Below are 20929 nucleotides of genomic sequence, written 5' to 3' on the forward strand. Positions count from 1 at the left end.
TACAATGTACCAGTTGTATATCACCAAAACCAAAATATCAGTATGCATTTCGCACAGCTTATTAAAGAATCTTTATTTTTTTCGATCATCATATAAATATGGCGCTAAAATGATATTATGGGTTCATCAATTAACATGATTCCATTTTAATCCATTTTCTGCTACTTTTCTAATTCAAGGTATTAAACATCTGAGATTGGTTAAAGTGTGTAAAAAGAACCATTAAGATCTGCAACCAATAATTAACATGATTAACCCAGGTTTTATGATACAGATGTTACATATTAATTTTAGGTATATGATTATATCACAGTGCAATGAATACCTCTCAATAAAAATGAATAAATAACAAAAGAAAAAAAACTTAACAGAAACTCTTCATGTTTCCATAGTATAACAAAATTAAAAAAAAACTTTTATCATCAATTAAAAAGTTAATTAAATTTAATCATTGCACTTTTTTCAAACATTTAAATAGCCTTTACAAAGATGATAATTTTGTCAAAAACATTTTAAATTGTATTTCTATAAAAAAAAAACTATCAAACAACTAACAACTAACAACTAACAACTAACAGCTGTCAACTGCTGTAATACTTTAACTCTGTTTTATTACCCATAGAGTTGCCACAGTGCGTGTCATAAGTTAATTATTTTCTGCAGAAACCTATACATTTTTTTTGAGAAAATGTATTTATAAATATATGAGTTTGATTCTTATTATAAGTACCTCCATAATTACTTTAAATAATGCTGGTAAATGCATACATTGGGTAGGTATTGTTAAATTATACGTCGATTGTATATTGTTATAATATAGCCACTGAAAACTCTTTATAGGGTGTATTTTTTATAATTATAAATCATTTTAAAAATTATTGTATTTTAAAGTTTTGAAAGAGGCATGGTGAGACGTTAATAATATGTTTGTCTTCTCTTGTCTTATATAATAAATCTATTTTATTTTATCAATTAGTATAATTTATACAATGTAAAGGAATTCAATCATTAAATCTGTTCATAACGCTATTTCACCTGAATATTTTATGATTTAGTAATTAGATTATAACAATATTTTGATTTCTATATTTTAAAAGATAAAGAGGATACCTGTTGTTGTTCATACATGTAATCCTAATAATTGATCTTTAATTGATGTGGGAATGTAGATTGTTAATTATTCAGAAATTCAATAATAACCGTTTGACCAATGGTCATAGTTGGCTGCCAACATAATATACAAAACAAAATTGCAATAAAAGAACAGTCGTAAATCATTGATTTCATGCCAGGACAACAGAATAAGAGGTGTTTTGGTATCAATTCTAACAGAAGACCTTTATCATGCCCGGGAGTGATATAGATCTAGTGGAAAGAGATCCAAATGGATTAAATGCTCATTTAGGTGTAAGTTAACTCATAACTTGATTTTACACTTATATATTCTTTCTTTTTTATCCTTCTTTGTTTTGTTTATTTTTCATGTGTTAACTTGTACGAGCGAACAGCAAAGAAAAAGTAGGTTTGATAAGGCACAAATGTGCCTCCAATTTATAGCTTAAATATCAAATTACGCGATTCGTATACAAAAGACTCATCAGTGACACTCGAATTTAGATTGGTATCATAGTTAAGATACCTGAGAGGAAATGTGTCCTTTTTCACAATTTATGTTTCGGCGTTCTTTTCATGGCGCCAATATATATATATATATAGAATTTGGCGGAATATTAAAATGTTTTCCTATATATATAGGAAAACATTTTAATATTCCGCCAAATTCATTGAAATCAATATCGAAGACCGTACATAGTTCTCTAATTTGTTTTTGGTTATTTATATTGTGAATGTGTCTGCTGTATTATTGACGTATACTCCGCATTTCCTTTTTCCGTATTCAAGTTTAAATCGTTATTTTTAAAGTCACTAGAAGATGCCCGCGAAATCGCGGTACAATTTTGCAAGAGTTGAAACAAAGAGTGTGGACGTCAGGTGCCTGTGTTTATACATAAAAAGGGGGAGGATCACTTCGACACGTTCAACGCCCATTTCATTTTTGGACAGTTCTGCACCTGAGTAAAAAGGGTGGATGTCGTTCAATTAGGCAAAATGATGCACCTACAATACAATACAGGCTACTTATAGGCCCAACTGTCCTATTTTCTATCCTTCTTTTTACTTTCACTTGGATTTCGCGGGCAGTGCGTCGACTGAGTATGCGCGAAAGCGTATAAGACACGGATCGATAACGGTCTCCGAATTTGGATATTTTCCCAAAAATTGGCGTTTTCTGTGGAAAAAGATTGTTTCAAAGACAAATTTAGGAAGTACAAAACACTACCTTTATACGTCATATCACAAATATTTCCGACTTTGTATGGTTTCAGAAGAGTTGCGGCTCAATGAAATCGGTCTCTTCCTTTAGAAGTATAAATGTAAAACGAGTTTCGAAACATTTGAATGTTCAGGAAATTATTGAACAAATGTATGCATATATACTAAACTAAGTCCTATAGTACGTTTTTTACATTTATTACGAATCTATAACGTATAATCCATACATAATATTTCATTCGGTGATTGTTGATCGCAAGCTCATTAACTTTCGAGTTTGTTGCCGAAGTTTACCGCGGAGGCGTGACATTGATAAACAATCAACAAAGAAGCAAATGGAGCATGTAAAATAGGTGATTTGAAAGAGCGATGCTATTTTTTTTTTTAGATTTTTCTATGCGTTCCTATGTGTTAATAAACTTTTCAATAACTGTTGTTAATAATGATTTTGTTCATTTAATTTGTTCGTAATGAATCAGTTATTATTATTTACCTTCCAGTGCAAGTTTGGTTACATTCTGTCATCACGGGAGGTCTCGTAGTTAAGGTCACTGCATACGGAAAAATATTGACGATTATGGATTTGTTTTCTTTGTGTCCATGTACACTTGTTTTATAATACAACTTAAACATTCAAGTATATAAAACATATTCAACTTTTTTTTTATTTGAAGTATTGTTAATGTACGGAGAGAACATGCTATAAGTTGTGGTAACTTTTGTTGAACCCTAGTGCTTATATTAAATTACCATATAATAAATACATTTTATATGTTTAATTGGAGATGTTGGATTTACGACACTATATATGATGGAGCAAACGATTATTGTTGCAAAATTTTATGTATTGATCACGTGGTTAATAAAAGTTCTTTTTTCTAACGTAAACCCACCTTATAATGTTGTTCTTTTTTAATTCCAGACTTTGCATTTTAATGATGTGTTTGGCGAACCTGATGGAGTCCATAGTATTGATTGTGTGTGGAAATTATCTGCTAAATGCTTTGACTGCTGGAAGCTTCTCACATACAACTTGTCTATGGCATCTGTATTGCAGCTGAGTGGGGATGTGAGTTCGCCTATATTGCTTTCTGGCATATATGGATCATTTCACCGTTTATGAAGATTTTTGAAATTAATTGTGGACTTTGTCAAAGAATATATGCTTCATGCGTTAACTGTTGTGTTGTACCATGGTGTGAGGCATGTGGAACTATATTCCATGCCTTCAAACGATAAACAATCAATCTTATCAATCTCCTTTACTTTAAGACTTTTTAATAAGAAATTTCAACTTTTCATTAAACTATAATATGTACGTTTAGATTTATGAATGATGTTAGATATCATTTGTTAATGATAGTATTAAATAAATAAACAATATATGTTAACAAGCTCACAATGTCACAGAGTGAAATAGAATATGAATATTAATTTCAATTTATATTGCTTTCATGCAAATAATACAGACGGGAGCATTACTTACGTATACATTTTTTTATTCAACTCGTATTTGTCGCTACTGTAAACGTGTATAAAGTGTTACCCTTTCAAGATTGGAGTTGAAATTGATTTTTGCTGGCTCAATGTTCAATGGCAAGTAAAGCTAACAATAAATTCATTAGTTAGGTTATTCAAAGATAGGCGAATAGGGGGAAGGGCTGGATTTTCGACTGCCACTGAAAAAAGATATCTTGGATACGGACAAAATTGTTTTCTTGAAACAGACCCCTTAGGAACTCCACTCCAACGATTTCTTGAAAGTATTCTTTTATGTGCATATAACTGTCCCTTCACGAGGCATTAAATCTAACGTCCCCATCAAACGTTGAAAATGCGATTATAACCGATCGCAACTGCAAACAGATATGGAAACACTTCAAAGATCTAAATCACTCGGCCAAATACAATATCACCAGTCTAAAACAGATAATAGTTATATTACAAATTTGACAGATATTGTTCAACATCTGAATGATCCCTTTAGTTCTATAGGTCATATCTTAGTGCCTAATCCCCAAACCACTTTCTCTTCAGACTGTTTAGCATCGTTTGTGAAGAGAAGAATAAGCGAAAATGTCTCCTCTTCCCTTTATTCTGTTTCAAAATGAACTTTTTAAACAAGATGTAAACAAGTCCACAGGGCTTGAAGAAATAGGACCTCGTACACTTAAACTATTTCCACCAATTGTATCTGAGTCGCTTGAACATATTATTAACCTAAGTCTCTGTACAGGTATCTTTTCCTGTAAGCTGCGGGAAGCTAGGGTTATATCTCTCCACAAGGGTGGTGATGCAACTGATGTAAACAATTATTGTCGTGGGATCCGAGCATAACATAACAAGATATGAACAATATATGTTATTTGATATAACTCATCAGCATTTATGCTGGTGCGGCAAATTATACACAAAGTATAACAATAATAAATAATTAAAAACCAATTGTTCAGAGAACAATTAAAGGTCTTTCCACATCAATTTTCAAAGTTTTTGAAAAGAAGCTAGTTCCGGTTTACTCAAAGTTAAAATAGGCATCCAATCATAAGTTTCTTCATACTGATGCGATAAATAAATGGTTTCTATATACTTTTGAGTGAAATAAGGGAGATAATGTGCTACTTCCGGTGAAGTAAATGTCACTTCCGGATAGCTTCTTTCACACTGATTCCAAAAATATATAGTTTCTAGATACTTTTGCCTGTAGACCAGGAGATAATTGGCACTTCCGGTTTGTCGAAAGTCACTTCTGGTCTTCAGTGATAAGTTTATGTATTTATATTACAAGATATATGGATTCCGAGTACTTTTCCATGAAAAAAGTGCAAACATGGCTACTTCCGGTTTTCTCAAGGTTACTTCTGGTTGTCATTTTTCAAGGTCATGTGTCACCCAACCTTTTATAGAAGGTCATATGGCTTTATAATGAACAAAGTTGAAGTAATAATCAATTAACCTTATATTAAGACATTTCAGGGGCACTAACTCCTATAAGATGCCATTAGATTGTTTCAAACTAAATCTTCATTACAATAAAGCAAACATTTTGCACTTGTTCTTTTATATATATATTTAAAAGTATCGGAGAAAATGCCAAAACAAGGAATATTCTAAATTGAGAACTTGACCTTGACATTTGACCTTGACCTCATTTTCTAAGTTAGGACCTAGGGGCCTCAAAAAAAAGATTCTAGGGTTATACGGTTAACGGTTTATGAGTTAAAAAAACATACCGAGAAATTTATTTGGTAAAGGTAGATAACTCCTATAAAGTTTCATCGAATCGCTTCATTGCGAAACAAAAATTTATCGCAAGAACAAAATTGGCGGAAGAAAAAAAAATAATAATAATAATCAGAACAAATACAATAGGTCTTTCCACAGAAAAGTGGAAAGACCTAATTAATGCAATCAATATACAATCAAACCATGTGGTTGAAGTGATGATACAGAACGTGTGTAATGATGCACGTTACGTCATCAGTTCATAATGAGGTACATATAAAACATGGGATGGTTCAGTACTTCATATTGGTATTCAGCACCACAATATCTATACTCTAAACCGTTTCCAAAATGTTTTGAAAAAAATGGTATTTAAGCAATTATCTGCACATTTCGTAACATTAACCCGTCTTTTATGGCAGAAATTGGGCTTTAGATCTGGACATTCATGTACGTAACACTGCCCTCTTTAAATTAATTGATGCATGGCAAAGCGAAATGGATAAAGGGAATTTAACTTGTGCTCTTTTTCTAGACTTTAGGAAAACATTTGATTTGGTTAATCCTCATATTTTACTAAGCAAGTTAAAAATATATCACTGTGATGATCATGCAGTTGATTGGTTTAAATCTTATTTATCAGGAAGATTTCAGTAATGATCACAGATACTGAATCTAATTTCAGAGATGTTCAATCAGGAGTTCCACAGGTACCATACTAGGACCTTTACTTTTTATAATATTTATCAATGATTTATCTCTTTCGATTGAAAATGATTCTTCTGAACTTTATGCTGATTATACAACACTATATATGTCATCTCCATCAGTAACAGATTTAAATGCAGTTATGAATGTAGATTTTTGTAATGTAATGATAATGATATGATATTGAATAGAGATAAGACTAAGATCATGTTAATTCGGTCTAATAGACAAAATGTTTTTGCAACACAATTAATTATCAAATTTGATGATGACCATTTAATAGACGTCGTTCATAATAAAAAAAAACTGCTAGTAATCCATATTGATAAATCTCTTTCGTGGGAAAATCAAATTGACAAACTTTGTTCAGTAATTGTAAGCAGACTGCATCTTATTGGCCGACTTAAATCATATATTCCAGAATGTGTTCTCAAACTATATTATAATGAATAAAGATAATCCCGTAACAATACTGTATCATTTACCTTTCGCTTGTTTGACATCGTCTATCGATAACAATGATTTTGCGCTCACTCAGTCTGTCAGAGGCCTTCTAGTGGGGATTTAAATAATCATTAATTTTGTTACACATTTCGATACACAAAATGAAACTTTCTTTTCACAAAACTTTAAAGGAATTTGTTTTTAAATATTCTTTTTATCAGCACAAACAACAATTTCATTTTAGAGAATAACAAATGTTCAGAGCTAATATCATTAAATAATCGAAAAATACATTTACACATTTCGATTTTCATTATAAAAAGTTTTAAGTTGATGGGGTTAATTCACAATATATCTTAAGAGAAAAAAGTTGTCCCACGTGTCTATTTTACCAAAGATAGTTATAGTCAGAAACTAAATTGCAGTACTCGTCGATATATCATTCTTGTATCTCACGAATTTGGTCTTTTACTTACAAAACTTATTTTCTTGTAACGTATTCTATTGTTGAAGAATGTATGTTGCCCGTTATTAATTTTTTGTCGTTTGTTTATGTCTCATTGACGTATAAGACAAAATCGGATCCCCCTTTCTTCATATTTAAAAAAATACAATGTGACATCAATACCAATTCATAACACAAAATAACTAAGTTAAACTAACAACAGAAGAAAGATAGGAATCGGAGGTAGAAAAACACTGAATGTTTTCATTGGATTTCGGTTATTTTAAGTAATGAATTTGTGATATTTCATCTGTTTTTTTATTGTCTCCGTTTGCAACCATTCAAACGGAATACAAGCGTATATGTAAATTAACATGTACATTTCATTATCAAAATGGTTGCAGTGTAAAATTCCATCAAACAACTAAAATGCATAAATAAAAAAAAGATAATGCAATAATTACAAAAAAAAAAACCCGAAATTTTGCAAAAAAAACCCACATTTTTTGGCCAAAATTCCAAAATATTTGTCAAAACAAAACACAAAAATAATTTGTTGTCAATAAAGTAGCAAATCATTCAAAATTAATGTTTTATACAGTATTTAAAATGTAAATTAGAAAAAAATATAATATAAATACCGGTGGTCGTTGTACATATTAAGATGACCCTTTTCAAAAATGTTACCTGTCGTCATACGCATAGATGTAAGCGTCGGTATTGAATAGTTTTCGAAAATGTCTAAAAGAGTATTCTAGCTCTTTGTACTTTAGGACATTCCTTAAAACGCTTTATATAATTGTACCAGTTTTCTGGATTTACCCCTATATTTTTATGAACGATTAAAGCCCAAAAATAAGGAATGCAAAGGATGTATAACTCCCGAAACACATGAAAAGCTATATGACCCAAGGGACCTAAAATTAATAGCAAAACCCATTCAAATCAACTTTGCCTGAGGGAATTTCAATTTTCGTTTCACAATAATTTCCGAATTTATCAGCGTTATATGTGATGTTTTGAAAAACAGAAACACAGCTCTCGATTTGAAATTAATATAGTAAGCAGACAATTCATGCAGACAAATATTTATTTGAAACAATGTTTACATATATTAAGATAATCTTATTTAAAATATAACGATAGAAAAATATATAGCTATTAATGATATTTTAAAACAAGTCATAGGGTACATGGTGTCTACGATTATTCATAAACAAGCCTGTTCAGTATGTATCAAAAATTGTTCAATATTTGGAGTATAGAGATGCTTTTTCCTCAAAACAAAGATTCCACAATACAGATTTGAATGTTGCACAATATTCCGACGTTTCAACCACTGACGCTTCCTAGATAACACTTACTTCACATTCGGAACTTGACACCTATACCTGACTGGATTATCATCAGTTGCACACGTGCAGTCACAAGGAATTCCAGTACAATTGAACGGAAATGATACTCCTGAACCGTGACAATTACCATGAATATCCGTACACTCTACATAATAAAATCATATAATTGACTAACCGGTGTTTTTGCAGATTATAGACAATAAGCAACGCAGAAATATGGAACGCCACAGCTGTCTTATGTGGAACTCTGATATTACTTTATGTTGTTTTATTATAACTTGATGATATTTTGTCTTTACTTAATATGGTTTTGACATTACGTAATGATGTTTTGATATAACTCAATATGGAATAGTCATTACTTAATGATATTTCGATATTACACGATATGGTTTCGTATTGACTTGATATAGTTTTGTCATTACTCAATATGGTTTTGTCATTACTCGATGTGGTTTCACCATTATTTAATGTGGTTGTGTCATTAGTCAATGTGGTTTTAACATTACTTGATGTGAATGTGACTTAACGTTATGTAGTTGTTTCATTACGTGATGTGGTTTTGATATTTCGTAATGATGATTTGCCTATTCTTTATTAGTATTAACATTACGTAATGATGTTTCAAAATTTGACGATTTTACACTACATGGTGTGTTTGTTTCATTATTTGATGCGGTCCTGTCATTCTTTGATGTGGTTATCCCATTACTTGATGAGGTAAAACCACGTGACCAATTCGGAAAAAATATGTTCTATTTTTAAATAGATTTCAATATATCGTTTGTTTAATGTGCTTTGGATGGGTATCGCTATATAAATCCATTGAGTTAAAGTTCAAATTAAAGTTCGAGTGGTTGTTCAGAGTTATTTGGTATGAAAAGGGGGAACGGCAGACAATAATAAGAAAAAAAGTATTAAAATGTTTACAGTATTTCGGACATAATTGGGATATCCCCAAACCACTTGGTCCTGTTGTTTTTATCCTAAGTTCTCAAACGGAAGCAGTATTTTTGTAATAAATTTGTAAAATATTCCACGGAACCCTACAGATGTCTCGCCTGATATTGCTGCTGTAAGTGTAAAAGCGTCATGTTGATCGGCTGTACATTTATCTATACATTTATCGGTAAAAAAAAAAAATTAAAAAAAAAAATGTTTTTCTGTAGATGCTTTTTCTTGAAATTGAGGAATAACTCCTATACAAGTTTTAAAACACTTCATGGAGGTTTACAAATTTATCATGTCAAAACAGTTTAATTCGGTTTTATTTAACTAAAACAAAACTGTATGGTTTTCAACAATGAGCAAAACCCATACCCTGTAGTAAGCTATAAAAGGTCCCGAAATGAAAAATGTAAAAAACTAGAAACCTAACGATCTATAGATATATAGATAGATACTTTATTCTCTAAAAACTAAATACAAGTTTACAGAGAAACATACAATATAAATACAGATACAATAGTCGAGGTAAACAAATACAGTATGATATTCTAAAAGTACAAAATTATGATGGCATACATGTTTAGTAACATGTATAATGAAGAGTTAAACTCAATAGAAATAAAAAAATGGAGATGGAGACGCCGACGCCACTATCGACGACGAAATATAGGTTTGTTGTGTCTCACTGCCGCTACATTGATGTCGCAGGCTCGACACAAATAAAAAACTTGAACTTTATTGTTAACAAATGAAACACTTCAAATCAACTCATACTAAAGTTACAGGGAAACGGGGGGAGGGGGGCTCGGACTAAGCGACAAAGCATCAATACTATAAAATAAGAATTTTCCGAATTTTTTTTAGCGTAAATGATCATTTGAACTTATACGAATATAAATCTTTTATTTGTAATCAATTGAATTCCCTGATCTACCTCGCACTAATTGAAAAATAAACTTTTTGGAATATCTCTTTCACATGTGACGACGGACATGTTCCAGTTGTCGTAACCATAATACCGTCATCTTTTCCTTGAATGTAAACTACCAAATTAAACCAAATCACTGGGTTTGTACTTTCTCGAATAACACGACGGGTGCCTTTCTGGAGCATCCGAGATCACCCCGATGGATTTATATTACCCAGTCATACCGATCTGTTGAATCAGCCAAATGAAACTGTTTTGTATGCCACCGCAACTGAAAGTTGGGGGACATATTGTTTTACCCCTGTCCGTCCGTCCGTCCGTCCGTCCGTCCGTCCGTCCGTCCGTCCGTCGGTCTGTCCGTCCGTCCGTCCGTCTGTCCGTTCGTCCGTCTGTCCGTCCTATTATGGGTATATAGTTATTCCGCATAACTCCTCCTACAGTTTGAATCCTAGGAAGTTTTCTCTTTACTGTCTGTTTGTACATATACTGAAGGTGTGCATGTGGTCAGGGTTTTTATTTTTATTATCTTTTGCTCTTTTGGGAGATAATTGAACTTTTTTTTTGTCGTTTTTGGGGTATAAGCGGTTAAATGAGTTGAGTGCGGGGGCATCACTTTGTCTAGTTTACATTTTTTTTTTCTCGTGTTGTGCTGTTACACAACTGTAACAGTCCGATGTAAGGTTAGGATTTAGCGCTCACATACATGTAAAACGCCGCCACGTGCACTTTCTTTATGTACCTGCCCCAAGTCAGGAGCATGAAGTTCAATTGTTGTCGTTGTATAAATGTGTGTCATTTTTTTTTGTAGATTGTTTATTTATAAATAAGACCGTTTGTTTTTTCGTTTGAATTTTTTCACATGGTGCATGGTGGCCTTTTGTAGCTGACTATACGGTGTGTTGAAGGCTGTACGGTTGCCTATATACGATTTCTTACATCCACTGCATTTAAACTCTGGTGGATAGTTGTCTCATTGTCAATCACACCACATCTAACTTTATTTCAACTTCTATGTTGCGTTTTGTATACTGTAACATTGTTTATCTTTTGTACGCATACCCCGGAGCCCTCTTTTTGGAAGCCCGAGCAAAAGTCCTTGTTCCGAGATAGAAAATTTAATTACGAACCCATATAAGATAGCTCGAATTTCAACTCAAAATCTTAATTAATCTAAATGAGACTTAAATTCGAATCTTACTCAAACTCTATCTCAAAAAGTGACTCAAATTTAATGTTGTAACTAGAACTCTACCTTTAAATGTGACTCAAACTCGAAGTACAACTCGAAACTCAATGCTAACTAAAACTTTAATTCTAATAATGACTTGAATTCGAAATCGAAGACTAACTCAAAGTTTAACTCAAACAGTAACCCGAACTTTAATTTGAACTCTAATTCGATGGATGGCCACACTCATCCAAGGCACAAACAACATGTAAATCTATCTAAAATTAGAACAGGTTTTTCCGAACTAGTCACGTGATTTTACCTCCTCAAGTAATGGGATAACCACATCAAAGAATGACAGAACCACATCAAATAATGAAACAAACACATCATGTAGTGTAAAATCGTCAAATTTTGAAACATCATTACGTAATGTTAAAACCATATAAAGAATAAGCAAATCATCATTACAAAATAACAAATCCACATCATGTAATGAAAACAACTACATAACGTCAAGTCACATTCACATCAAGTAATGTTAAAACCACATTGACTAATGACACAACCACATTAAATAATGGTGAAACCACATCGAGTAATGACAAAACCATATTGAGTAATGACAAAACTATATCAAGTCAATACGAAACCATATCGTGTAATATCGAAATATCATTAAGTAATGACTATTCCATATTGAGTTATATCAAAACATCATTACGTAATGCCAAAACCATATTAAGTAAAGACAAAATATCATCAAGTAATAATAAAACAACATAAAGTAATATCAGAGTTCCACATAAGAGAGCTGTGGCGTTCCATACAGAAACTTCATATTAAATCTTATTGATGTGTGTATATTTTCGTTAAGACAATTTTAATAAAGTACTACCACTTGATTCCAAGGGACAGGGTTTTATGGTGTTTTTTTTATCAAAAAAGAAAACATAAGAAAAGAATGTTATAAATTTCGAATGAAAAAAGAAATTGAATAGAATAAAATAGTTAAAAAAAAAGAGTTGTCATCTGTCAGTGACTTTGCTGAAGAAATAAAAGACGGCACTGATCACTAAACTTAATGTAAAGAATGAAAGAAACCATTATTATTTCACGTTTCGACAACAATTCGTGTCTCATCGCTAATGGTGTGAGTTAACTCATCCTAGATACGAGAATTAAAATTTTGTACGCCAGACTCGCGTTTCGTCTACAAAAGACTAATCAGTGACGCTCGAATCAATGACGACATACCCCCTCCCCCGTTTCATTGGAAAAATAAATCTTGGTGCAAATGATTGTTTTGATTTTTAACGGGATATCAAGAAATCAGATAGTTGTTATGGTTAGGTGTTAAAGTGCGCTGTTATAGATATTTTGAGTTTGTACTTACATGAGCAACATGACTCGTGCTGCAAGTAAAGCAGAATCTGTTTACCCTTCTGGAGCACCTGAGATCACACACGATTTTCGCTGGGGTTCGTGTAGCTCAGTCTTTAGTTATCTATGATGCGTTTTGTATACTGTTGTTTTTCTTTTGGTCGTTTTTTGTTTTTTGACATGGCATGGTTGGTTTGTTTTTGACTTTTGCGTTCGAATGTCATTTGGAATCTTTTTGCCTCTATTTTTAGAATCAAAACTGACCTGATATGCATACGCCAAAACTCTTTATAATAAAATGTATATACATTTCGTGCATCCGAAGGTTTTGACAGTTGGATGCACGAAATGCGATACAGCTCCTAACGTTTATACGCATTCATACATCCGGCTTACAAAAACTTCGGATGCACGAAATTTCTATACATTTAAATAAATCCAAGAATTTCCCATATGACAGTCATTATTATTTATTATAGGGGGAAAGGGACATTTGAAACATGTTTGCATAATTATGATTATGATGACTTTAAGGGAGACTTTTCTAAGGCTTGTTCATCAGATTGATTGATTAATTGATGTGTGTTTAACGCCACTTTCAGCGCTATTGTGCTATTCCGTGGAGGAAGCCGGAGAGAATCAATAGGACTTCAATAAGAAAACTGACAACCCTTGTCAATCAAGATTGAAGTCGATCACACAACCTCAGTGTTGACAGACCAGTGATACAAAAAAATATTGTTCGACTACTTAGACTACACCGTGGCCCTTTGTTCATCAGATTTCCCCATATTAAGCATACGGAAATATTATAATCTGTTGATATATCTTACCTTGTCGTATTCTAATTGGTTCGCAAATGTATGTGCCGTTACTGTAAACTACTTTACATGTATAAGTACCACATTTTTCTACCCATTCTTGACCCTTTTCAAAACATTTATCTCCATGTTCGCACCCTAAAATAATTATTGATAATAATTACTTAGTATGTGAATGATTCGAAACAAACCTATTTGAACCCGTTAACAAAATTTAAGCTAAAGCTAACTTGATATCAACTTAAGTTATCAAAATTCAAATCGGCTCGTTTATTACTATATTGACGTTAAATATCCAGAGTTGATATCAAGCGATATCCAATTTTCACAAGCTGTTAAACTTTTTTCGTACCACTTATCCCATATCCAAAACACTTTAAACATTGTCAAAAACCAAATTGAGGTACGATTTCTTTACTGTTAAACTCATAGTTGTGTCAAGTATTATATGGTTATTATGAATTATTTTTATGACATGTCATAACTGAGAAATCATAATTTGTTACAAATATTGAAATTAAGTGTCATGTTTCCTATAGAGCCATATGTTTTTGTTTTGATGTCTTTTTGATCGAGTTAAGCCATTTCAATTGATATTTTATAGTGTGTCTTTTTGATCGAGTTAAGCCATTTCAATTGATATTTTATAGTGTGTCTTTTTATGTTGTAATGTTACACTACTGTATCAGGTAAGGTTGAAGGTTGGTGCCTGTCAAAACGTTTGAACCTGCTGCATTTTAATGCACCTGTCCTAAGTCAGGAGCCTATTGTTCAGTGGTTGTTGGTGTGATTCATAGGTGTTTCTCGTTTCTCGTTTTTTATATAGATTAGACCGTTGGTTTTCCTGTTTGAATTGTTTTACACTAGTCATTTTGGGGGCCCTTTATAGCTTCCTGTTCGGTGTGAGCCAAGGCTCCGTGTTGAAGGCCGTACTTTGACCTATAATTGTTAACTTTTTATACATTGTGACTTGGATGGAGAGTTGTCTCATTGGCACTCATACCACATCTTCTTATTCATATATATGATTATTTTGTGAAGAAATTCATATTTGTCTTGAAACAGTGATTTTCCTAAAATATAAATCATAAATATATTTCATGATTATTGCAAGAAACTGCAGACATTTCTGTATCTAAGGTGAATCATCACAATATATTTCCTCAGATAGAATTTTCTTATACTTTGCCAAAATGCAGATTTTATGCATGATTTTTTAAAAACTATAATAAAAGTATGGGTTACCGTGCTATTTTTCAAGCTACTAATCGTGCAAAATTGTCCAATTATTTATGAATAACACTTGTTTGCGAATAAAAAGAAATTTATGATACGAAACTTTAAAATAGATGTAAGAGGATAGGTTTAATAGGCTTTAAGAAAATAAAAATAAAAAAATGATGTCCCCAAGCTTGTTTTCTTGCTATAAGAAAAATATGAGAATTAATTTTCATTAACATGCCTTTATAAAATGTTTGCTATAAGAGTTACCTCCCCTTAAATGACTTAGTTGGAAAATAAAACAAATAATAATTTTGATAATTGTTAAAACAGCCTTACAATTGCAATAAATCACTTATTTTTCTTTATTTGAATAAACAGTCTAACACATTAATTGCCAATCTGTCTCAAAACTTGCAGATTAAAGCAAAGAACTAGAGCGACTGTGTTCTGCCCTTTTGCATCCAAGATGTCGGTATACAGTGAATATACCTTAATGATAAAAAAAAAATAATTCCATTTCCGATGGACAAAAAATATCTTCAGTAGAATTTTTAATAAAATTGTGTTTTTATATATAATAACAGGAGAACATAAGACTGTAGATAACATGCCACCCACAAGATAAATAATCGTAACTACATAATTATTACATTTATATCTGTGATCCATTGGTAGTCAGAAAAAAAAGATAAAGATATAAAAAAAAATGTATGCGGTTTGAATCTGCATTCTCTCTTGGTAAGACGACAGCAAGGTAGCAGGACTTATAATTGTATCCACACATGTTCATGCATAAAGAACCAAGAACTAATGAAGTACTAGAAGCACATGTTAAAGCTGATCAGAGTAAAAGAAAGCCGAAATGTTTGACAAATTACTAACATCTGCAAAAGTAAGTCGATTATATGTGTATGTCCATAAAATTCAAAATATGAACATTCAAATAGCGGAAACTGCATTTTAATCCCAGGTCCCGTTTACTAATCTGGTTGCAAATTCGAATTATTTTACTAGTGCGTCCAATAAATGAGCTGTAAATACTGTGACTTATGTGTTCACATGTATATGGTGAGTAAACAAGAGGTCACTGACGAGTCTTTTGTAGACGAAACGCGCGTTTTGCGTTACAAAATTATAAGTCGTATCTATGATGAGATTTTTTTGTACATTTTCTAGTTTTTTTCTGTTATGCGAAAGAAAATATGTCTGTAATGGCGGGAAAGTGTTTTTTTTTATATAAATCATTTTCGTATGATAAAATGGATAATCTCTAAATATTCTAAGTACTAATAGTTTTGTAAAACTAATCATGTTTTCTTGCATGTTGTCAGATTTTTGTTACTAGTTAATTCTTTGATTCCCATGAATTCATCGATTGCAATCGCTTTATTTGTTTTTGAACGACATACATTTTAAACGCATTCGCTACACTACATTGATAACTATTCTTATTTAAAGAGATTTTTCTTTTCTATTCACCTCGTCTCCTCATTTTATGTAATTTGATAAATATGTTCTCAGTCTGGACCTTACTTTGTACTTACGTGGCACTTTTACCTCCGATATATACCATACAGTATTGTTTTTAAATTTAACGTCACATTTATATGTTTGACATCCCGATTGCCACTCACTATCTATTCTGTAACAAGTACCATTGAATACACAGCCTAAAATAATAAACCTTTTTAAGCAAGATGGTTGTCTTTTTTCTTTTCTTATGTTAAAGTCATATGATACTTCAATTAAAAAAAAGATGAGTATGTTTTACATACTTGAATTGCTAAGTTTTACTATAAAACTATGTTTTAAAAGAAAACCCAGCTAAACATCGCACTATCGTCCCACTTATTTCTCACGTGTGCCATGCTTCTGTGATGATTGTTTATCAATGTAACGATTCGGCAAACTTCGGCAACAAAGCTAGAAAATTAATTAGAAGTTAAATTTTTTATCAACAGTCACCGAATGAAATATTTTTCGTCGCTTATACGTTTGGATTTGACATAAATGTAAAATGAAGAGCACACATATAACTGAATTTAGTGTATATACATTGATTGGTTCAATAATTTCATTAACATAATATATACCAGAAACTCGTTTCATAGGACTTTTAGTTGAGAACAATTTTAAATTCTGAGTCACGATATAGTCGTTTCGCGCTGACGTAACCCGAATAATTCAGTCGTTATATTCCACTGCTCTACGATGGCTACATTAACAAGTGAGTGGGAGAGTCGATCACGGGGAGGAACTGAATTATTCGAGTTAGCGCTGACGCGACGTTTCGCAATTATCGGTCAAATAATCAATAATCAATTAATCGATGAACCAATCAATCAAGCAATCGATCAAGTATTCAATTCTATCATAAAAATTAAGACAAAACAAGCGAAATTACTGTCGGGTTGATGCTTGATCCAATAACATAATTTAACAGCTTATATGTTCATTTACATCTCAAACACATATGGAGTATACAATTATCTTAAATTATTTTATATTCCTCAGGCTAAAATAGTTAATGAATAGTAAATAATACTTTGAGTTGTTCTTTGTTGTCCTTATGTTGTATATATTTTACGTTAATTGGATTAAAACAAAAACCCAACGAAACTAACTAGTGATTCAGGTTAGTTTATAAGTTACCCGAATTTACTGTTATTAGTGTATCATTCTGGCAAATATATCTTTGACATGGCCGATTAGGATGATCCAACACTTGTCCTTCCATCATATCGCCTATTTCGTTGTTGTGACATGTAGCTGTATTTAAAAAGGTTTATCATATGTTCTGATTATTTAACCTGTTTCCACTTGATGATATAAACTGTACACATATTCTAATAATAATAATTTACATTCTACAATGGTGATTTTTTGTAAAATATGAAATTGAAAACATGCGTAGTTTTTTCAAGGAACAGGGAAGATTCTTTACGACACATAACGGGACAAGATCGTATTGTATTGAAATAGCGCCAAGTGTTAGAAGTCTTCTTAGCATAAATACTTTGTGCGTTTCATACATTCAAATAATTAACTAGGTGACTGTTTTTTTTTTTTTCTTAGATGAAATGAAATATCATCATTTGGATGTTCCTGGTGATACTTTATCGCGTGTATATTGGCAGATAGCGAGCGAGAGGGGGGGGGGAGAGATGTGGGATGAAGGTTGACTATGGTAAGGGGTTTTACCTTCAGTCTGTGAAATCTCCAATGCAATGGTTACCAAAAGGAAGAATGCTTTCGACATCTGAAAAGAATCGTTTTCCTTTGTTTGAGTAATATGAATAGCATTGCATCAGTCGAATTAATAAACTAAAGGTAATAAAGCGTTATATCTAACCTCAAAACCATGCATTTCTGAAATTTTTCAGTTTTGATATATTTACATGCTATTGTCAATTAGGTTTATAGTCGAAGGTACTAAGTAGTATAAAAAAAAAAGAAATACGGTGTGCTTGCCAACTTCACACCTATCTATACAAAAAAAAATTAAAAAAACACCGGGGTAAACATTAAGAGTTTCAAAGATTTCTATATAAGTAAACAAAATAATGAGATATGGTATGATTGCCAATGAGCAAACTATCCATCGGAGACTAGATGACGTAGATGTAAGACACTATAGGTCACCACACGGCCTTCAACAGTGAGCAAAATTCATACTGCATAGCAAGCTCTAAAAGGCCCCAACAACAAAACGTAAAACAATTCAAACGAGAAAACCAACGGCCTGATTATGTTAAAAACAACAAACGAAAAACAAATATGATATACATCAAGAAACGACAACCATTGAATTACAGAATCCCGACTTGGGACATGCACATACGGAATGTGGCAGTGAAAAAAAAAACATGTTTGCGGCCAAACCATCACCCTAACATGAACAGTATATTATATCGCTTAAAACTTTATTTATCGATGTTCAACAATTGTTATGTATAATAAAGCTGAAAAAGTATGGTGTTAAAAATAACATTTTCATTTTTTTTTTATATCAGTTTCAATGTCATCCAAGGCTTGCCCTAATAAAAAAGCTGATCAACCAGTTTCACCTTGACCTTTCAAGTTCTTGACAAAATTAAGTATGTATAGCAAGCTTAGATTTGGACTACATTTTTGCCTTCTTTGATAATTGTGAGAGATTTGCCATAACCGATGAACTGTCTGCTGGAATATTTTTATTACAATATAATAACCGAGTCACGGTTTGAATTTAGAACAGGTTCTGGAACAACTTATGCCATCTTCGCACTCCTTTCCTTAATGTCTATAGTCTATGCAACTGCAATAAAATCTTTTTCCACAACCTAACCGAATATTAAATATTGTGTTATAAGCCTGGTATCTCTAATGAGTTCTTTTGACAATCACTTGGTCGATGCCACTGCTGATTGCGGTTTCTTCTCCGAGGCTATCACTATTCCAGTGGTCAGTACTTCTGTGTTGACATAAAAGATTATTGATATGGTCATACAAATACATATACTGTTTACAAAACTTTGAATTGTTCGAAAAACTAAGGATTTTCGATCCCAGTAATAGAATACATCAGCTGTATTTGCTAAAACATTTGGAATTTTTGTCATCGATGCTCATCAACTTCGCACTTCGAACTTGATTTGGTCTTTCAGCTTATTGGTTCGAGCGTCACTGATGAGTCTTTTGTAGACGGCGTTCACAATTATAAGCTCAGTATCTATGATGAGCTTTTATTTTTTTTAAGCAAACCGGGGTAGAAAAATATAATTCCATTAACATATTATTTCGTTACGTTGTCAAGATGTATGATTACACCAAAATGTTATTGATATTGATTTGTTTTTGCAAGACATTTTTTATAGAATGAAAGTTACATTGTGAGTGAAATGAATGCCTTTTTCATCGAGTCCCCAAACTGTCAATGTTATATGTATTTTATAGGTATATACCTGATCCAGGTACAAAAACCTGTTAACTATATGTATAAACCATATATTTGTAGATATAGACTGCACACTGCCTTAACATTGAAAACGGAAGATTTTATAATAGTGAAAAAGAATATTTTGTAATAAGTGTGATTAACATCTGATTTATCTTAATCTCCTTATTTTTATAGTGTTATAAATGTATACAATTAATATAAAAATGAGGAACTGTGTATGATTGCCATTTAGACAACTATCCACTAGAGTTATCAAAGTACTGAAGTACTGAACATCGGATGACCGCAAGTTCTGGTGGATGGTCACAAGCACTTGTCTCAGAAAAAAAAATCATATCTCTATACCTGAAAGTTAGGTTAAGGTACATAGATATATTTTTTTCTGAGACAAGTTCCTGTGCGGATTATGAATAAATGACAGGGATTTCAACCTCACCGTAATAATTATTATATCGTAGTTATATAACCATGGAACAATCATATGTTATCAGCATAATCTTGTTTGCTGTTATAAATTATATTAATATTTGTATAACAGATAATAATATATATAGCAGATCATCTTAATAACTCTACAGGCATAATTTCATCCATTTATATATCATTCTATTCTACTATTCTAATGATAGTGCAGTGCAAGTGCATGGTGGACACTCCTCTGTAATGAATTAATTCGATTTTCTAATAGATTGGAAGGGGGCATTCATATTTTCCCGCTTTTGTTACAAACCGTTCTCGAGATATTCTTCCGCATGCGTTAACACAAATTTTCGGTATTCATGATTTTATATATTTCTCACGACAAAACATTTTCATACCATTTATCTATGTTCTTAAAAATTATTTTCATGATCATGAATATTTATTGATGAAATTAATATATAACAAGCGATAAGGAATGTTATTTTGCCCTCGATAACATCCGTGTAATTATACCAAATAGGTTCAGTTATCAGTCAAAAGCGTAAGGAAATTTCTGCGGCAACATCAAGGTCACATCCGATGTG

The 20929-nt window shown here is 32.0% G+C and overlaps 1 protein-coding gene across 1 annotated transcript; it reads right to left on the minus strand.

The window, feature by feature from the left end:
• Positions 1–8228: 8228 nt before the first annotated feature.
• LOC127702101 (uncharacterized) lies at positions 8229–18238 on the minus strand. The gene is made up of 5 exons (XM_052206163.1): positions 18185–18238; positions 17636–17752; positions 16528–16653; positions 13772–13897; positions 8229–8656 (listed from the first exon to the last, which is right to left on the minus strand). The coding sequence occupies exons 2-5, from the start codon at positions 17721–17723 to the stop codon at positions 8517–8519; spliced, it is 480 nt and encodes a 159-aa protein (XP_052062123.1). The 5' UTR covers positions 17724–17752; positions 18185–18238; the 3' UTR covers positions 8229–8516.
• Between the last annotated feature and the right edge of the window lie 2691 nt (positions 18239–20929).

The sequence above is a fragment of the Mytilus californianus genome, unplaced genomic scaffold, assembly GCF_021869535.1.
Source record: "Mytilus californianus isolate M0D057914Y unplaced genomic scaffold, xbMytCali1.0.p SCAF_5, whole genome shotgun sequence".
Classification (NCBI taxonomy): Eukaryota; Metazoa; Mollusca; class Bivalvia; order Mytilida; family Mytilidae; genus Mytilus; species Mytilus californianus.

What these genes read in the sequence shown, in the direction of transcription:
- LOC127702101 (XM_052206163.1), bottom strand. Translation starts at nt 17,723, where the DNA reads ATGATGGAAGGACAAGTGTTGGATCATCCTAATCGGCCATGTCAAAGA. An exon ending in ACTAATAACAGTAAATTCGG is followed by an intron (nt 16,654 to 17,635) that starts GTAACTTATAAA and finishes TTATTATTTTAG; the next exon opens with GCTGTGTATTCAATGGTACT. An exon ending in ACCAATTAGAATACGACAAG is followed by an intron (nt 8,657 to 13,771) that starts GTAAGATATATC and finishes TTTATTATGTAG; the next exon opens with AGTGTACGGATATTCATGGT.